The sequence below is a fragment of the Patella vulgata genome, chromosome 5, assembly GCF_932274485.2.
Source record: "Patella vulgata chromosome 5, xgPatVulg1.2, whole genome shotgun sequence".
NCBI classification, from domain to species: Eukaryota; Metazoa; Mollusca; class Gastropoda; family Patellidae; genus Patella; species Patella vulgata.
The window spans coordinates 69,950,259-69,965,699 of record NC_065883.2 but is presented as its reverse complement, the minus strand read 5'-3'; the positions used below and the strand labels follow the sequence as shown (position 1 = coordinate 69,965,699).

Below are 15,441 nucleotides of genomic sequence, written 5' to 3'. Positions count from 1 at the left end.
GTTCCTTTATAAACACTAATAAAAGAATAAAAGTCTCCTTAAAGGCTCAATACCACTCTTGTTGTAACTGAATAATATGTCCCAATCTTTATTCTGGTCAACAAATTGTACTATTTTAGAATATTTCAATTAATTGATGATACAAATTTCATCTTAACACACCTTATTTAAAAATTTTGAAAAATTCAACATAATGGTTTGAAACGTCTAACGTAAACCTTTTCAAATGAAACTTCGATTTAAAAATATTTTCGAACCCTCTGGACAAGTAAAATGGGATGTAATGGATAATTTACACAACAGGTAGGACACTTAAACATCTAGTACTTAGATAGAGATATTATTTATTTTCTGGAGCTTTCAAGCCAGCAAGAGTGTTATTGTCCCTTTAAGTTTTGGTCATGTTAAACTTTGTTTCGTGTCTCTTTTCTATGGAGAGAGAGATGGGGGTTTGACATCCAATCGACACAGACTAGGTCATTTCGTGACTAACCCATGGTTCAACTTTATTTCAATAATTCGCTTACGCGTAGGGGTCTTTAGCAGTGGAAGGAAACCGGAGGACCCGGAGAAAACCCACGGGGTCGGACAGGCGGCCTTAATCCTTGTCACGTACAACTGGGGAATCGAAACCACGCCAGTTGACTCAATGACAGTCCTTATGTTGCAGCGCTCACGTGCTAACCATTCGGCCATCCAACACCCCTTTTTTCTATATTTCTACTTCTTTGTCTCGTGTTAACGATAGTGATGCGTTATCGAATTGTATGTCATGTTTACGGTAAAACCGAGCTACCGAAAAACAATGTCATTAACGGTAAAAGCAAGTTGTCGACAGCAGGTCATGTTTACGGTAATGACGAGTTACTAACGTGTATGTCCTATTACGGTTATAACGAGTTACCGAACTATCGGTAATGAATTACCGATTTCTAAATGGTAACACAATCATGTTACAGTATATTTCGGGAAATAATGGAATGAAATGGGGTTTAACGTCCTACTGTTCTGCTCCAAACAGGGCTCATGAAGACGGGCATACGCCATACAGTGTGCTATGAGGGGAAATTCTTCCCGGACAGCGGTACTATCGCCTACTCTTATATCGAATTCCAACTGTCAAGAGATCTTTAACGTGCACGCCAATGTGTACACGGGACTAGATAACCGTCCTTGTCAGACCCTCCGTCCTGCATCATTGACAAGGAGGGACCACGCCGGAAAAGCGCCTTACCCGCTTAGCCACCGTGACCCGATTTAACAACATGCATGTCGTGTTTGCTGTAAAAACGAATTATGTTTATGATTACCGACTAGGACAGTCATGGCACAAGCTAACATTTCTATAGTTCAACAATTATTTTTACACTAAGATTGAGTCATCAACATTTCGCGCATATGTATAGCAAAACTAAGTTGACGGTTTATGCGATATGCTGCGAAAACAAAACATGAAGGAGCGGACGGACGGACAGACGGGGTACATTCAAACATCGCTGCCTTAACGTCGTACAAAGCGGATAAAAATATGACTTGAAACTACGAAATGTGTAAATACCGTATTTTATAAGTAAACCAATTTATGGAATGAGCTGTCAATAATACCCATCTACAGTCCGAATATCTGCATGTTTGTTAGCTACATGATTTCACCAAATAAAAAGTTTTATTAGGTGTTCTAGAAAGTGTATCCGTCCACATACACATCTGTAGACTATAGGATATTTGTCATCTGTGAAATAGGATGTCGAAACCCTAATGGTCGAGTAGTGATAAAAATCAAAGCAAACAATATATAACAAATGTGACACAGAAGGCCACGTCTTTCAAAACAACCAATCATTACTTAAGTTAAATGTGTTTACTTTTAGTTAACACCGATCCCATCCCATTTCGCTCTGTCTATCGTGAAAACTTACCTTTTAAGTTGATCTGAATTTATCCACAAGTAACTCTCAAATAATGGCGATATGGAGAGTATAAAACATCTGTAGCCATGACCTAGATTATAAGGGCTCCCTTATCTACTATAAATTGGCGATATATGTCCTAAACAGTCACTATGCCCTGACCTATATTGTAACAGATTACCCGATTGCTGTAAAATATGTTATGTAAAAAGTAATGGCGATATGTATAGTATAAGACATCCGGAGCCACGACCTAGATTGTAAGGGCTACTTCATCCCTTGTGCAGACACGTCACACGAAAAACATTGTCGGCAACAAAGGATATTCTAAGACCCAAACATAAATTGGTTTTTGGATGCATAATTTTATTCAAATACGATCATACTACAACTTGTAAGGAGTGAATAATAATCAGAGTAAAAAAAAAATATTTGAGGTATTAACAGTGACGATATGAAATCTAAGTTATTTTTGAAACCATACAAATCAACAATTACCTAATTTTCATTTCCATGTAGATTCGTCTTTTTATGAGGTTGCTGGAGTGAGTACCTAGATTTGCTCTCAGTTCCAGAATACTAGAATGACCAACACAATGTCATCAGTAAGAAAGATTCCAAATACAAAGCTAGCGCTGAGCGCAGAACAGATTAGACACCTGTAACCAGAAAAATTTTCAAAGGAAAGGGGAGGGGCCACAAGGGATCTTGTGGCCGATAATGTAATACACGTAGTTTCTTGTCAAATGATGAATGTTGCCATTACCCCACTTCCGTTCTATTTGACATTAAGTGTCTGGCAATGTATAAAATTATTGCTACACAATTATGAACCATTTCCTCACAAACGTTAAAGATACATCATGTAAGATTTAGATAAAGGGCTAGCCATTCTTGCTATAATAGTTCAAAAATAGATAATGTAAAACGAATAATTTGAAAATGTCATTCAAATTACTCTATTGCGAGCGAAGATATTAGCCTTTGAAGGTTTGACAAGACGTGTGCAATAATTTCAACCACCATACTGGTTGTTCGAAGCTAAGTATCGCTCCTCCATTTTTAGATTAATTCCAAATATGACTGAGTGTTCTAATCTATTTAATATCGGAGAAATCCGATGCCATCGAGAGGTGATTACGGCCTGGATAAGTCAATTAATATCTAATTAATAATTTAGAAAACATTTCAGGCCTCGAGAAAGACCTGCAATAGGCAGATTTAGCTCTTGCATAATGTATGTTTAAGGATATGGTCGTGGGGTCCCGAAATACCCCTTGTAATTGTATACGCACAAGGGTTATCTACTATAAATTGGCGATGTATGTCGTATGTCACTATGCCCTGACCTATATTGTTAAAGGTTACCAGATTGCTATAAAATATATTATATAAGACCGTGAGATAAAAAAGGATGTAGACCATGGTGTTACCTTCTCAACCTGAAAAAATATTCCCTGTTAAAACGTATTGACTACTCTACGTCGTAGTAAATTCTACACGTTTAAGTGTAAATTTTCGTACGTAATTGCTGATATATATTTATGACCAAGTACTGATAAACATATTTATATAAAAAGAGTATTTTACATAATATTGACAGATAGCATGTGTCATTTTATGGAGTGAATGAAATGGGGTTTAACGTCCTACTGTTTTGCTCCGAACTGGGCTAATGAAGACGGGCATACGCCATACAGTGTGCTATGAGGGAAATTTTGCCCGGACAGCGGCACTACGGCCTACTCTTATATCGAATTCCAACTGTCAAGGGATCTTTATGTGCACGGCAATGTGTACACAGGACCTCGGTTTTTCGTCTCATCCAAAGGACTAGACAGCTGTCCTTGCCAGGCCCTCCGTCCTGCATCCTGTAGAGTTAAACCAAGTTTCTTCTTCCTGCACTGATACTCCCAAGTTAAGCCTTATCTCTTATACCGTTCAGACGCTTATTTTTAAACAAGTTCAAAATCGCCGGGTTTTTTTAAGACAGGGAAGGTGTTGCGTTCACACGTACTATAACCAAACCAGTGTAACTATCATGGCCTCTTCGATTGGAGTTAGCCACGCATGGGTAGCTTCATATTCTTTACTCGGTTCACGGCACGCTTTCGATAATCCTAGCACTGCATGACGCCACCATTTTCCCAGGAATATAACTTACTGCGTACTACGCATATCCAAAGCGAGTTGGGGATGTTTTTTTTTAAGCCAACCCGTTCAGAAGGCTAATATGTATGGAAGACCAAATGGGACAATATTCATGATTCTTGTTTCTACATTCCAGTTTGAACATTTTAGACACGAACGCAACATTCTAAACTAATGATTTTTGTTTCTACATTCTTATGTCAACATTTCATGCACAAAATCAACATTATAAACACAAAATTGACTTTATGTTTCATTTTCGGCGTTTTATCGGTAACTTTTATATATCATTAAATATTAAAATTAAAAAATAATTTCTTAATTTTACACGACAAAAAATTAATTCATTGGTTTCTGAAAGTATCTAAAAAAATCTGGAATTTGAACTCTTATGAAAATATTTTCTACGTTTCAAAAAGTCTTGAAGTTAAAATCTTGAAATGAAAATGTCCAGAAAAATATAATGAATTATCAACATTATTACACCAGAGGGCGTTAGCGTATGTGTACAACTTTAATACAGACTATAGATTAGAAACCAAAAGTAGACTTTTCCACGAGTGGAAGTGGGCCCCTGTTGTGTGCACAGTATATAATAACAATACAAATAACTTCTATAATTTAAACAGCTAGAAAAATTAGGACAAAGGCCTTTCTTACATATTCGCTGTTATTTGTTTATTATCATCCATTTTTGCCACATTCGAAACACGCGTAGGTCTAATTTGCAAACACTATCCTATAGTTATAGTTAATATGAAAAAGTAAACAAATAACAGTGAATAGATTCAATTTAAAACACAGCATTTTTGCCATATTCGAAACACGTGTAGGTCTAATTTGTAAACGTATGAAAAAGTAAACAAATAACAGCGAATATGTAAGAAAGGCCTATAAAAGTTACCGATAAAACGCCGAAAATGAAACATAATGTCAATTTTTTGTTTAAAATGTTGATTTTGTGCATGAAATGTTGACATAAGAATGTAGAAACAAGAATCATAGTTTAGAATGTTGCGTTCATGTCTAAAATATTCAAACTGGAATGTAGAAACAAGCATCATGAATATTGTCCCATTTGGTCTTCCATAAATATGAACCAGTTTAAAAACCTTCTCGAAGACAGGTCGCGAGCTGGGGGTGTTAAACTGGATTAATTGCCCCACATTTGCGCTCAGACGACAAAGTTAAACTGGTGTAACGATCACCGGGATTTTTAAACCAGTTCAACTTAAGCTTAAGTCTGCACGGACTATCTGTTAGATTGACATGCAGGGCGGATAGTTTCATAGAGCACAAATTAATCGAGATATATATATATATGTTCATAAAGCGATTTTGTTTTGGGATGAAAAATAAACAATAAGATTATTGCCATATAAAAACAGAAAAAGAAAATAAAAACATATAATAAAATATTACCGGATTAATTATTTAAACACACGTGTATATCCAAATGCTGTATCAAATATATACATAACCGAAACGTTTCATGGAAATTAAACGTAAATGCAGACATCCATGACAATGCTCAGCTTAAGTGCAGTGTAAGTAATAAAAACATCGTGTAAATGATGTAACTACAGGTGAATTAGATACAATGATAGTACGTCTTTATGGAAAAGTAAGTGGACAACTGGAACCAGTTGACACAACGCACAAACCCCGAATGCGTCACGCCGTTTTAAAGACCGTTACAAACTAAAGTTCTATTAATTGGGACAGTTTTTAATTTTGCATATACTTTTTCATAATAAAGAAACCCTTTTCCGGGTGTTAACTCAATTTATGTCTTTCTTGGTAACGATTATACTAAATCAACAGTAGATTCCTCGTCGGTTTCAGATATAACTCGAACCCCTTCTTTTTGCTTCAATATATTGTTCTAGTTCGTCCAATCTGTCATTGAAAAGCATTTACCTTCACACCATTTCCAAGCGGGGCAGTTCTAGTGGAACCAACAAGATCGGCTACTGCAATCTCCATTGTCTTATATGGTCTCCGTACGGTTGTTATAATTAGGGCTTATCCAAAGTTTACCTCCGTGAAAAAAAATCATTCATTTATCCACGTGTGGATCCAAACCGTTGTGAGTGTCAAAACAAAGCTCTGTGTATAATACTCCCAAGTTTCCATAAAGTCGACCCAACACATTGCCACGTATACTCCAGCGATCGAAACTACAGCGTGGGCTAGGATGGGTGATTTTCAGGTTAAGGCGCCCGTAATAACCCAGAAAACGTCATTACGCAATTACAAAACGTCTTTTAATGGTTTGAAAATATAGGGGCTTTGACTTATGGAGACCACCACCATCACCACCCTGCGGAGATACGCATCTGGCAGCAAGATAACAGCAAATTGTGCCTTTTCTTCGCAATACTTACTCATGATCAGCTCGTTGGTTAATTTTAAGACTTCTCGGCTGTTAAAATGCCCCCGGCTAGCACCCTCTTTCCGCCTGACAGGTCTTTTGAAAATCCCACAATATTATCATAAAGACATTAAAGAAGGTCGTTAAGGGACTACACTCCACTCTACTACTCCCTACCGGGGATACGCATCTGTCAGGAATTGTGTTTATATATAGTCAATAGCAAAATACAAAATGCTTCTGGTCGTTCAGATGGGAAGCAACATTTAAATAAGTGGCGTCCATAAAACAGATCCCGTGTTTACTACCGGTCTGACAGCTAGGCAGGCAGTCAATTAAATTTAAATGTAACATCATAAATCTAATCCCGATCAATTTATTTCCAATCAATTTACTATATCATGATCATAAATTGATTAAAATAATTACAATTTACTATATTATCATCAGATAATTACAATTTAATATATCATCATCATAAATTATTCAAATAATTACAATTTACTATATTATAATCATAAACCGATTCAAATAATTACAATTTACTATATTGTAATCATAAATTGATTCAAATAATTACAATCAATCTACTATATTATAATCATAAACTAATTTAAAAACCTGCAACCAATTTGCTATAATTATTATAATCCTAAAATGATTCAAAAATAATTACAATTAAATGTTGTATTCAATATTTGTTTTTTTTTTTACTAATTTTATTGCTGCTTTTAAAGTTATCTTATTGTCCGTTCAAATGCAACCAACCTATTTATATCAAACTCTTTGTTTATTTTGAGACCAACGTTTCGAAACACCGATAAAAATGATGTATCTAGACAATCTAACGGATGAGTTATGTGAATGATAATAGATGTACTGGTTCCGCTTCTAACCAACTGATTCAGGTTTTGAATATGTTTTAGAACGTGTTGCTGTATATCAATTGCATCATTGCCATAAATACAAAGTGTGAACATCAACTCCTTCCCTAGGTTATATTTGTGTGTAACTGTCAGTGTCTTGTACGTTGATTGGTCGGAACCTTTTGTACCCCAGAATTTAAACCCGTCCATCATTAGAGGTATATTCTGAGGTATCAGACGAAATGGATAGCCACTCGGTAGTATTCGTTCTCCTGGAAATAATTTGGAACACATGGCTTTAGATTGGAATATTTTCTTTAAATCCCAAGATGTCAGTTCTTGAACTTTATTTTCGTCAGATTCAAATTTATTTAGTTTCAAATCCTCTACTTTCCCAAGCATTTCCAATTGTTCCTGAAAAAGAGAAATTGATAAAAAGTAAAACGACATGTATTTCTGGTTAAATCTAAATGTTAAGGCCAACTACAGACTTCGTCAAGGTCACTAGATGTCAACAGGGCTAACCCTAACCCACAATCCTCGGCAACAATCACTTGCCCTAACGTTGTTTAGAATACGTGACCAGTGTCTGATTCTCCTAAAACGGCGAATGGCGATCGCCAAAAAATAGGACTCATGCGACTTGATGATCGCGATTCCTTTATTCCCCGCTTATTTTTTTATTCTGCTGTAAAATTAGAACTACCGGAAAATTCACAACGAAACGAAGAAATGCCATGTGCTGATAATACGAAAAGGCGTATATTTTATGTGTCATTAAGGACATGTCTTCTGCCCACTGTAAAAGAAACATTGCCGATAAATTAGATTTATTAAGACACATTCGCGATCGGCAGTGTTTCGTTTTCTTTAATAAATGCAACAATTCAGACGAATCTACCCATTTAAATTATCTTGAAATCTTTAATTTTGGTCGAAAAATTGCGAATAATCATTATTAATTCACCAGCGTAGAATTACCACATGGCATTTAAAATATACACCTTCTCGTATTATCAGCACATGTCATTTCTTCGTTTCGTTGTGAATATCACGATAGTTCTAATTTTTACAGCAGAATTTAAAAAAACCGCGGGAAATAATGTAATCCTGAACATCAAGTCGCATTATCCCTATTTTTTGGGGCGTTCGCCATTCGCGGGTTTAGGAGAATCACAGCCACCGTCCCGTAATCAAGACGAAATGTGCAGGTGACCTTAATATTTAGATCTGACCACGCAATACAACCACAATAAGCTGATAACAGTTCACTATTCAACAGTACCCAAAACAAACAAATATATATATTCTGGATATTCAGGATTCGGTGTTCGACTTTGTAATATCCAAATTGAACACATTATGCAGGTATTACCCGATGTTCATACACTATATATAATTTTTATACGCCCAGAATTTAACTGGACTTTGAGATGGCCGTTTGGACTTTAATTCTAAATCCTGATAATCTCGAAGTCAAAACACCAGCCCGGTTCGTAAAGCAAAATGTTTGTGTTCATTTCGCTCCAGAGCCTCGTTTAACATGGTGACTAGGCGGCGCCGCCGCCACGCACTGGCCAAACTGTGCCGCCTACTGGGCCCAAAAGTTGAAGACTGGGCGGCAACATACATACGTTTTGAAAATCGCTGACAAGGTTTTTCCCATGTGCCAAGCATGCCTGAGGCTGATAATCTGCCATGTCCCTGGCTGGCCGAACCAGTCAGCAGCCGGTGCAGCGAGGTTCCCGTGGTCTCACTTTGGAACGAGAGTCCTGTCAGTTTCATGTCTGGTATCCATGTATCAAATCTCTGAAACTATTTTTTAAGTGCTCAGAAATCGAATCTAATGGAGTCAATTTTCAAAATTTTCTGCCTCAGGGGCCCCCAGACCCCCCGCGCGGGTGCACACCTGTGGTGTTCGCGCGACATTGCCGCGCACGACCAAATCCTTAGACGAGGCTCTGTTTCGCTCAGTATGTTTGCAAAGTTTTAATTAGGCATAGATTATATTTTTGTATTTATGACAAGCGGCTTACCCTTTCTAAAATCTGTTTAAATTTCCGTTTTATTCTTTCACCATTCAATTCAATGTTAACATTATCAGTTGTCATTGACACATACTTCACTGATGTCACATCTTTGTATGAGTTGTCGACATATCTCAACACGTCTGACAAAATTCCACGACCTCGGTATCCCTCTTTGACCCGTCCACCTGCTATAGCTATAGTAGCACCTGCATCTACCAATCTATCGCTTTGGAAAGTTACCTATAAATATAACAGGTGTTCCTTACAAACCACTACGTATATTACAGGTAAAGACCACCGATACTAGGAGTTTTAGAAGAGTGCATTTAGCGATTGATTTCGGAATCTGAGAAGGGTTCACTAGTCTGCGGATGCATTAGTCCGCCGCTATAAAAAAAATAATATAAATATGGGTATTAAAAAACCCAGCAGGTATTGTGGCTGATTGGTATCGCCCTTCATAAGGCGATAACCCGACACCACAACATTAAAAATGTAATGTCGCGGAAAAGGGATCAGTGTACATATATTAAGGCCGACATTTTAACGCGACATTATGACATTTTTAATGTCGTGGTGTCTGGTAAAAATGTATTGTCGGGTTAATACCAATATCCACTATACCTGCTGGATTTTTTTATACCCATATTTATAGTATTTTTATAGCGGCGGACTAGTGAACATTCCTCCGGAATCCGGTTAACGGCCGGCTCGTGAACATGTGCAAAGTAACGTCTTTGATTAGCTAAGCAAATAAAGGGAAGTAACTACACATGGTATAAAACAAATTCCTTGTTACAGTTGTATAGGGCGTGATTAATAAAACCAAACACTGCGAGAAGTATGGTTACCCCCCAATAAACTCACGATTTCACCATCTATTTCACCAACATAGCAGTTGAACCATTTTAAGTATTTATCATACAATGCAGGAAGATAATCTCGTCCTTGATAAATCTTTCCAATATCCATAACACCCCTATAGTCTTGTAAAGTTGCTCGTCTTATGACCAGTCTGGCTGCCATGGTGATAATTTAACACTTTCTAAAGAATAAAACATTGATGGTTTTAAAATGTTGCGTGGTTCTCTTCTCTTTCCAGGCTCGTAGCTAGCGGGGAGGGGTGGGACAGCTGCCTCTGAAAAAATTGGCGCACTCAATGGTGCCTTTGCCCATTTGGGAAAGAATCGGTTGCCCATATAGGCGCCCTTTCCATTGGACGCAATACGAAGCCAGCGAGCAAAGTGACTCCCCACCCCCGCTAGCTACGGCCCCCAACCCCTGCTGGCTACGGGCCTGTTTTCGTATTTACAGTGTGGAAATATTTCATAACATTTTACGGGAATAACGAATTAACCACTTGTTTGTCATTTACGCGGTACTTTTTAGTTAACCACCTATGGAATTAGTTGTCTAGTAGTAAAATGTTATTTACAAGCTAAAAATAAAGCATTACTTACTTTAATTGTGTTTAATGACGTTTGACATGTTGCATAATTCGACTAGAAGGTCAAATAATGGCAGTAGAGAATCCGCCCTGATTATCTCGTTGTGTTTATGGCTATGTGTTATTACAATAGAGAGAGAGAGAGAGAGAGAGAAATGGGGTTTAACGTCCAATCGACACAAACTAGGTCATTTCGGGACTAACATATGGTTTAATTTTTTTTTATTTCAATAATTCGCTTGCGCGTAGGGCTCTTAAGCAGTGGGAGGCAACCGGAGGACCCGGAGAAAACCCACGAGGTTGGACAGGCGACCCTACTCCTTGTCACGTACAACCGGGGATTCGAAACCACGCCAATTGACTCAATGACAGACTTTATGATACAGCACGCGCACGCTAACCATTCAACCATCCAACCCCCATAGGGGTTGTAACATATACCGTGCGTCGACATAGTGAGACTGATAGATATTATGTGTCATTTTATGACTTATAGCGAAGAAATGAGGGGTGTGCAGAACGGTTTCATGAAAGCAAAAAAGCGCAAAGTTAACCCGAGCTTTTATTCTCTTCATTTACACCATATGGGGGGAGGGACGAATAGGTCTCTGTCCCCCCCCCCCATGATTTTGATCGCCAGGACAGATTTTCAGGTTTGTATCCACATGATGGTGAGCTTGTTCTACGTATCTGGAGCTGAATCGGGACTTGGAAACAAGAATTGCCATTCTTCAAGCGCCAGTTTTCGGCCAAATCTATTTCACTTGTGCACGAAGCGTTCCTCATTATGTCACCTGAAGTGAGGCAGACGTTCCCTTCTGTCGAAGCTCTTCTCATCTCACACTGCTGAACCCTGCTAGTTCTTACTCAGCCGAGCGATCCTTCAGCACTCTGCGCCGTATCGAAACTTTGCTGCGCAACTCCATGTCACAAAACCGACTGAGCCACTTCATGGCGTGTGCGGTGCATAATTACCCCCTTTATGTCGCCAAGATATTCAAAGAGAACAGTCCTGATCGTAGAACGAACGTATTTGGACGATTCACTTAACTTTACGAACAATTAATATTTATGCAGCTTTGTTTTTTCCATATTGTCATCATATTACCCCTAGTTACAGCCTCCATTGAAATAACACTGGTACAGTAAACTGTTCGTAATTTTTTATTTCATTTGGTAATGAAATGTTCCAGATTCCAGGGTTCGTCCGTCCCCCCACCCCCCAAAAAAAGTCATGACAAATCCACGCCCTTGATTTAAACCCTCAAGTTAAGCCTGATCCCGAATATTACACTCACCTGAATCGTTAAAACAGCCTACACATACTACACATACATATCCACGTCCAACGATACAACATTTTATAACGCTATTCAAACTTAATAATGCAGAAAACTACATTAGAGTTTACTAGATGTGATAGTGCAGAAAACTACATTAGAGGTTACTAGATGTAAATGTTCTATGTAGATTATGCACTGTTAGAGATAGATCAGTATTAAAGGACAATATTGGTGCCAGTCATTATCACATATGTGATAGAGCTGGTTAAACACATTCCAAATATAATATAAGAATTGACTGCCACTTGATAAGAAAACACGAAATAAAAACAGAAAAAGTCCGTGCATTACCATGTTTTTATAAGGTATAGAATGAATATAAACAAGGGAATGTACGGACTATTTCTATTTTTCTCGTGTTCTCTTATCTAATGACATTCAATTACTTTATTGAATTGTGAGGTATCCTCTTACAGTCCCATATAACAACTTTTGGTCTTCGAAGGAATTATTAGTGAGCAGAAATTCAGCCGTGTATCTGTGATCACTCGTCACATCAGTCAGTTATATAGAAGCATGACTCGTGTTTTTTTTTGGTGTTCGTCACTTCCGATTCAGGAAACCTGTATTACTCAGCTATCGTAGCAATGATCTATGTGTTAAAATTATATTTGGAATGTGTTTAACCAGCTCTATCATGTGATAATGACTGACACCAATATTGTCCTTTAAGCACTGTATACAGACACGTGTAAGCTTATACCGTTGACTAATGAAGCTATGCCTTTTAGTAATGACAATTTTTGTCATTAACTCATATAAGTGGTCAGTATTCTAAACTAATGTTTAGTATGTATAGAAAGTGGTTAGAAATTATACAGTTGTCATTAATTAGCAAGTGTGTAACTAGCTGTAAAAACTATTTATATCATTCAACAGTCACAGTTTTAACACCTTAGTGACAAAACACCTACTTAATGACTTCTGCCTGGTTACTAACAATTTTAACTAATACGCATTATGTATATAAACTGATGACTTTGATCTATTAGTGTCGTATATTTGCATTTATAACAGTTATTTGGTGCTTAGTCAACGATATCAACGTTACAGTGAGAGGAGGCTTTGTGTTCTACAAAGTTATAGTTGTCATGCGATGTTATCTCGATTGATATATTTGTCTATTAATCATTAACCGAATAATATTATTTTTTATAAACATATATATGTATGTTATATTCCATGTACTATGGGTCTATGCCATTGGATCACTGAATAAAGCATTGTTATTATTACTATTATAAACTGCATTAAAACGGGGAAATAGTTCAAATGTGGACACAGGAATCACGATTTTTGCACAGATACTCACTCCCCTAGGACTATATTGAAAAATCCCATTAGCCACTAGAAAATCCAAGATGGCGGCGTTCTCAAGATCAAGTCGACTTTCAGGCAACGTCGCGATATATATTGCGAAAACGTAACCCCAAATTAAAAGTCCAAAACTGCTCAACTAGTCTCTTATGGTCAGCGCTCTTTTAGTTTTCAAGCACCTATTTTATGAAATAATCTACCATGGATCAATTTACTATATTATAAACATAAATTGATTCAAATAATTACAATTTATAAATTGAATTTACTATATTATAATCATAAATTGATTCAAATAATTACAATTTACTATATTATAATCATAAACTGATTCAAAAATTACAATTTACTATTATAATGATCATAAATTGATTTAATAATTACAATCAATATACTATATAAAAAACTTGCAACCCATTCAAAAATAATTACAATTAAAGATACATTATGTAAGATTTAGATAAAGAACTAGCCATTCGTGCTATAATAGTTCGAAAGTAGATGATGTAAAATGAATAATTTGAAAATTTCATTCAAATTACTCTATTGCAAGCGAAGATATTAGCCTTTGAAGGTTTGACAGACGTGTGCAATAATTTCAACCACCGTACTGACTGATCGAAGCTAAGTCTCGGTCCTCAATATTCGATTAAACCAAAGTATCAATTCTAATCTATTTAATATCGGAGACATCTGATGCCATCGAGAGTTGATTAAGGCCTGGATCAGTTAATTAATGTCTAATTAATACTTTAGAAAACATTTCAGGCCGAAAGAAAGACCTGCAATAGGCAGATTTAGCTCTTGCATACTGCATGTTTAAGTGTTGTATTGAATATTTTCTGTTTTTTTCTTCTTCTAATTTTATTGCTGCTTTTAAAGTTACCTTATTTTCCGTTCAAACACAATCATCCTATTTTGAGCAAACTCTTTGTTTATTTTAAGACCAACTTTTCGGAAAACCGATAAAAATGATGTATCTAGATAATCTAACGGGTGAATTATGTGAATGATAATAGATGTACATGTTCCATTTTTAACAAACTGATTCAGGTTTTGAGTATGCTTTAGAACGTGTTGCTGTATATCAATTGCATCATTGCCATAAATACAAAGTGTGAACATCAACTCCTTCCCTAGGTTATATTTTTGTGTGACCGTCAGTGTCTTGTACGTTGTTTGGTCGGAACTTTTTGTGCCCAGAATTTGAACCCGTCCATCATTAGAGGTATATTCTGAGGTAGCAGTCGAAATGGATAGCCACTCGGTACTATTCTTTCTCCAGGAAATAATTTGGAACACATGACTTTAGATTGGAATATTTTCTTTATATCACCAGGTGTCAGTTCTTGAACTTTAGTTTCGTCAGATTCAAATTTATCAGGTTTCAAATCCTCTACTTCCCCAATCATCTCCAACTGTTTCTGAAAATGATAAAAAGTAAAACGTCAGGTATTTCCGGTTAAATCTAATTGTTAAGGCCACCTACAGATTTCGTCAAGGTCACTAGATGTAAACAGGGCTAACCCACTAGGCAAACCTCGGCAGATTCCGTTACTCTACATCTCGCCTCGGCTGTATGACGGTAAGTGATATGTAACTACGTCCATACAATTGCGATGCGGCACCGGTTTTCTTATTAGGAAAACTTGCCGCTTTTAAAAAGAAGTTATTAGGAAAACTTGCCGCTTTTAAATAGAAGTTACCAAAATTGCGTCGTTCGGCCCGTGTTTAGAAAATTTTCAGTACAAAGTTGTCCTTGTTTGAAAAAAAATCGGATAAACTTGAAAGAAAAACAGCTTCAGACTTTGAAATATTTGTATGATAAAAACATTTTTCAAGTGCGTGGTCATGGTGACCGCGAGGCAAAATGTACAGGTGACATTAATATTTAGATCTGACCCCGTAAACCTGGAATACAACCACAATAAGCTGATAACAGTTCACTATTCAACAGTACCCAAACAAACAAATGTACATGTACATATTCAAGTTTCGATTTT

At 36.8% G+C, this 15,441-nt stretch overlaps 1 protein-coding gene across 2 annotated transcripts; it reads right to left on the bottom strand.

Moving 5' to 3' along the window:
* Nucleotides 1–7,065: 7,065 nt before the first annotated feature.
* LOC126820622 (probable N-acetyltransferase 16) lies at nt 7,066–12,184 on the bottom strand. Of its 2 annotated transcripts, XM_050548705.2 has the most exons (4): nt 12,077–12,184; nt 10,199–10,376; nt 9,338–9,571; nt 7,066–7,715 (listed from the first exon to the last, which is right to left on the bottom strand). In XM_050548705.2, exons 2-4 carry the CDS (start codon nt 10,355–10,357, stop codon nt 7,173–7,175), a joined length of 936 nt encoding a protein of 311 aa, XP_050404662.2. In that variant the 5' UTR covers nt 10,358–10,376; nt 12,077–12,184; the 3' UTR covers nt 7,066–7,172. The 2 variants fall into 2 exon arrangements, with proteins under 2 accessions (XP_050404662.2, XP_055957291.1); XM_056101316.1 differs by lacking the exon at nt 12,077–12,184 and having other exon boundaries at nt 10,199–11,234.
* Between the last annotated feature and the right edge of the window lie 3,257 nt (nt 12,185–15,441).

What these genes read in the sequence shown, in the direction of transcription:
- LOC126820622 (XM_050548705.2), bottom strand. Translation starts at nt 10,357, where the DNA reads ATGGCAGCCAGACTGGTCATAAGACGAGCAACTTTACAAGACTATAGG. An exon ending in GTGAAATAGATGGTGAAATC is followed by an intron (nt 9,572 to 10,198) that starts GTGAGTTTATTG and finishes TTATATTTATAG; the next exon opens with GTAACTTTCCAAAGCGATAG. An exon ending in TTAAACAGATTTTAGAAAGG is followed by an intron (nt 7,716 to 9,337) that starts GTAAGCCGCTTG and finishes TCTCTTTTTCAG; the next exon opens with GAACAATTGGAAATGCTTGG.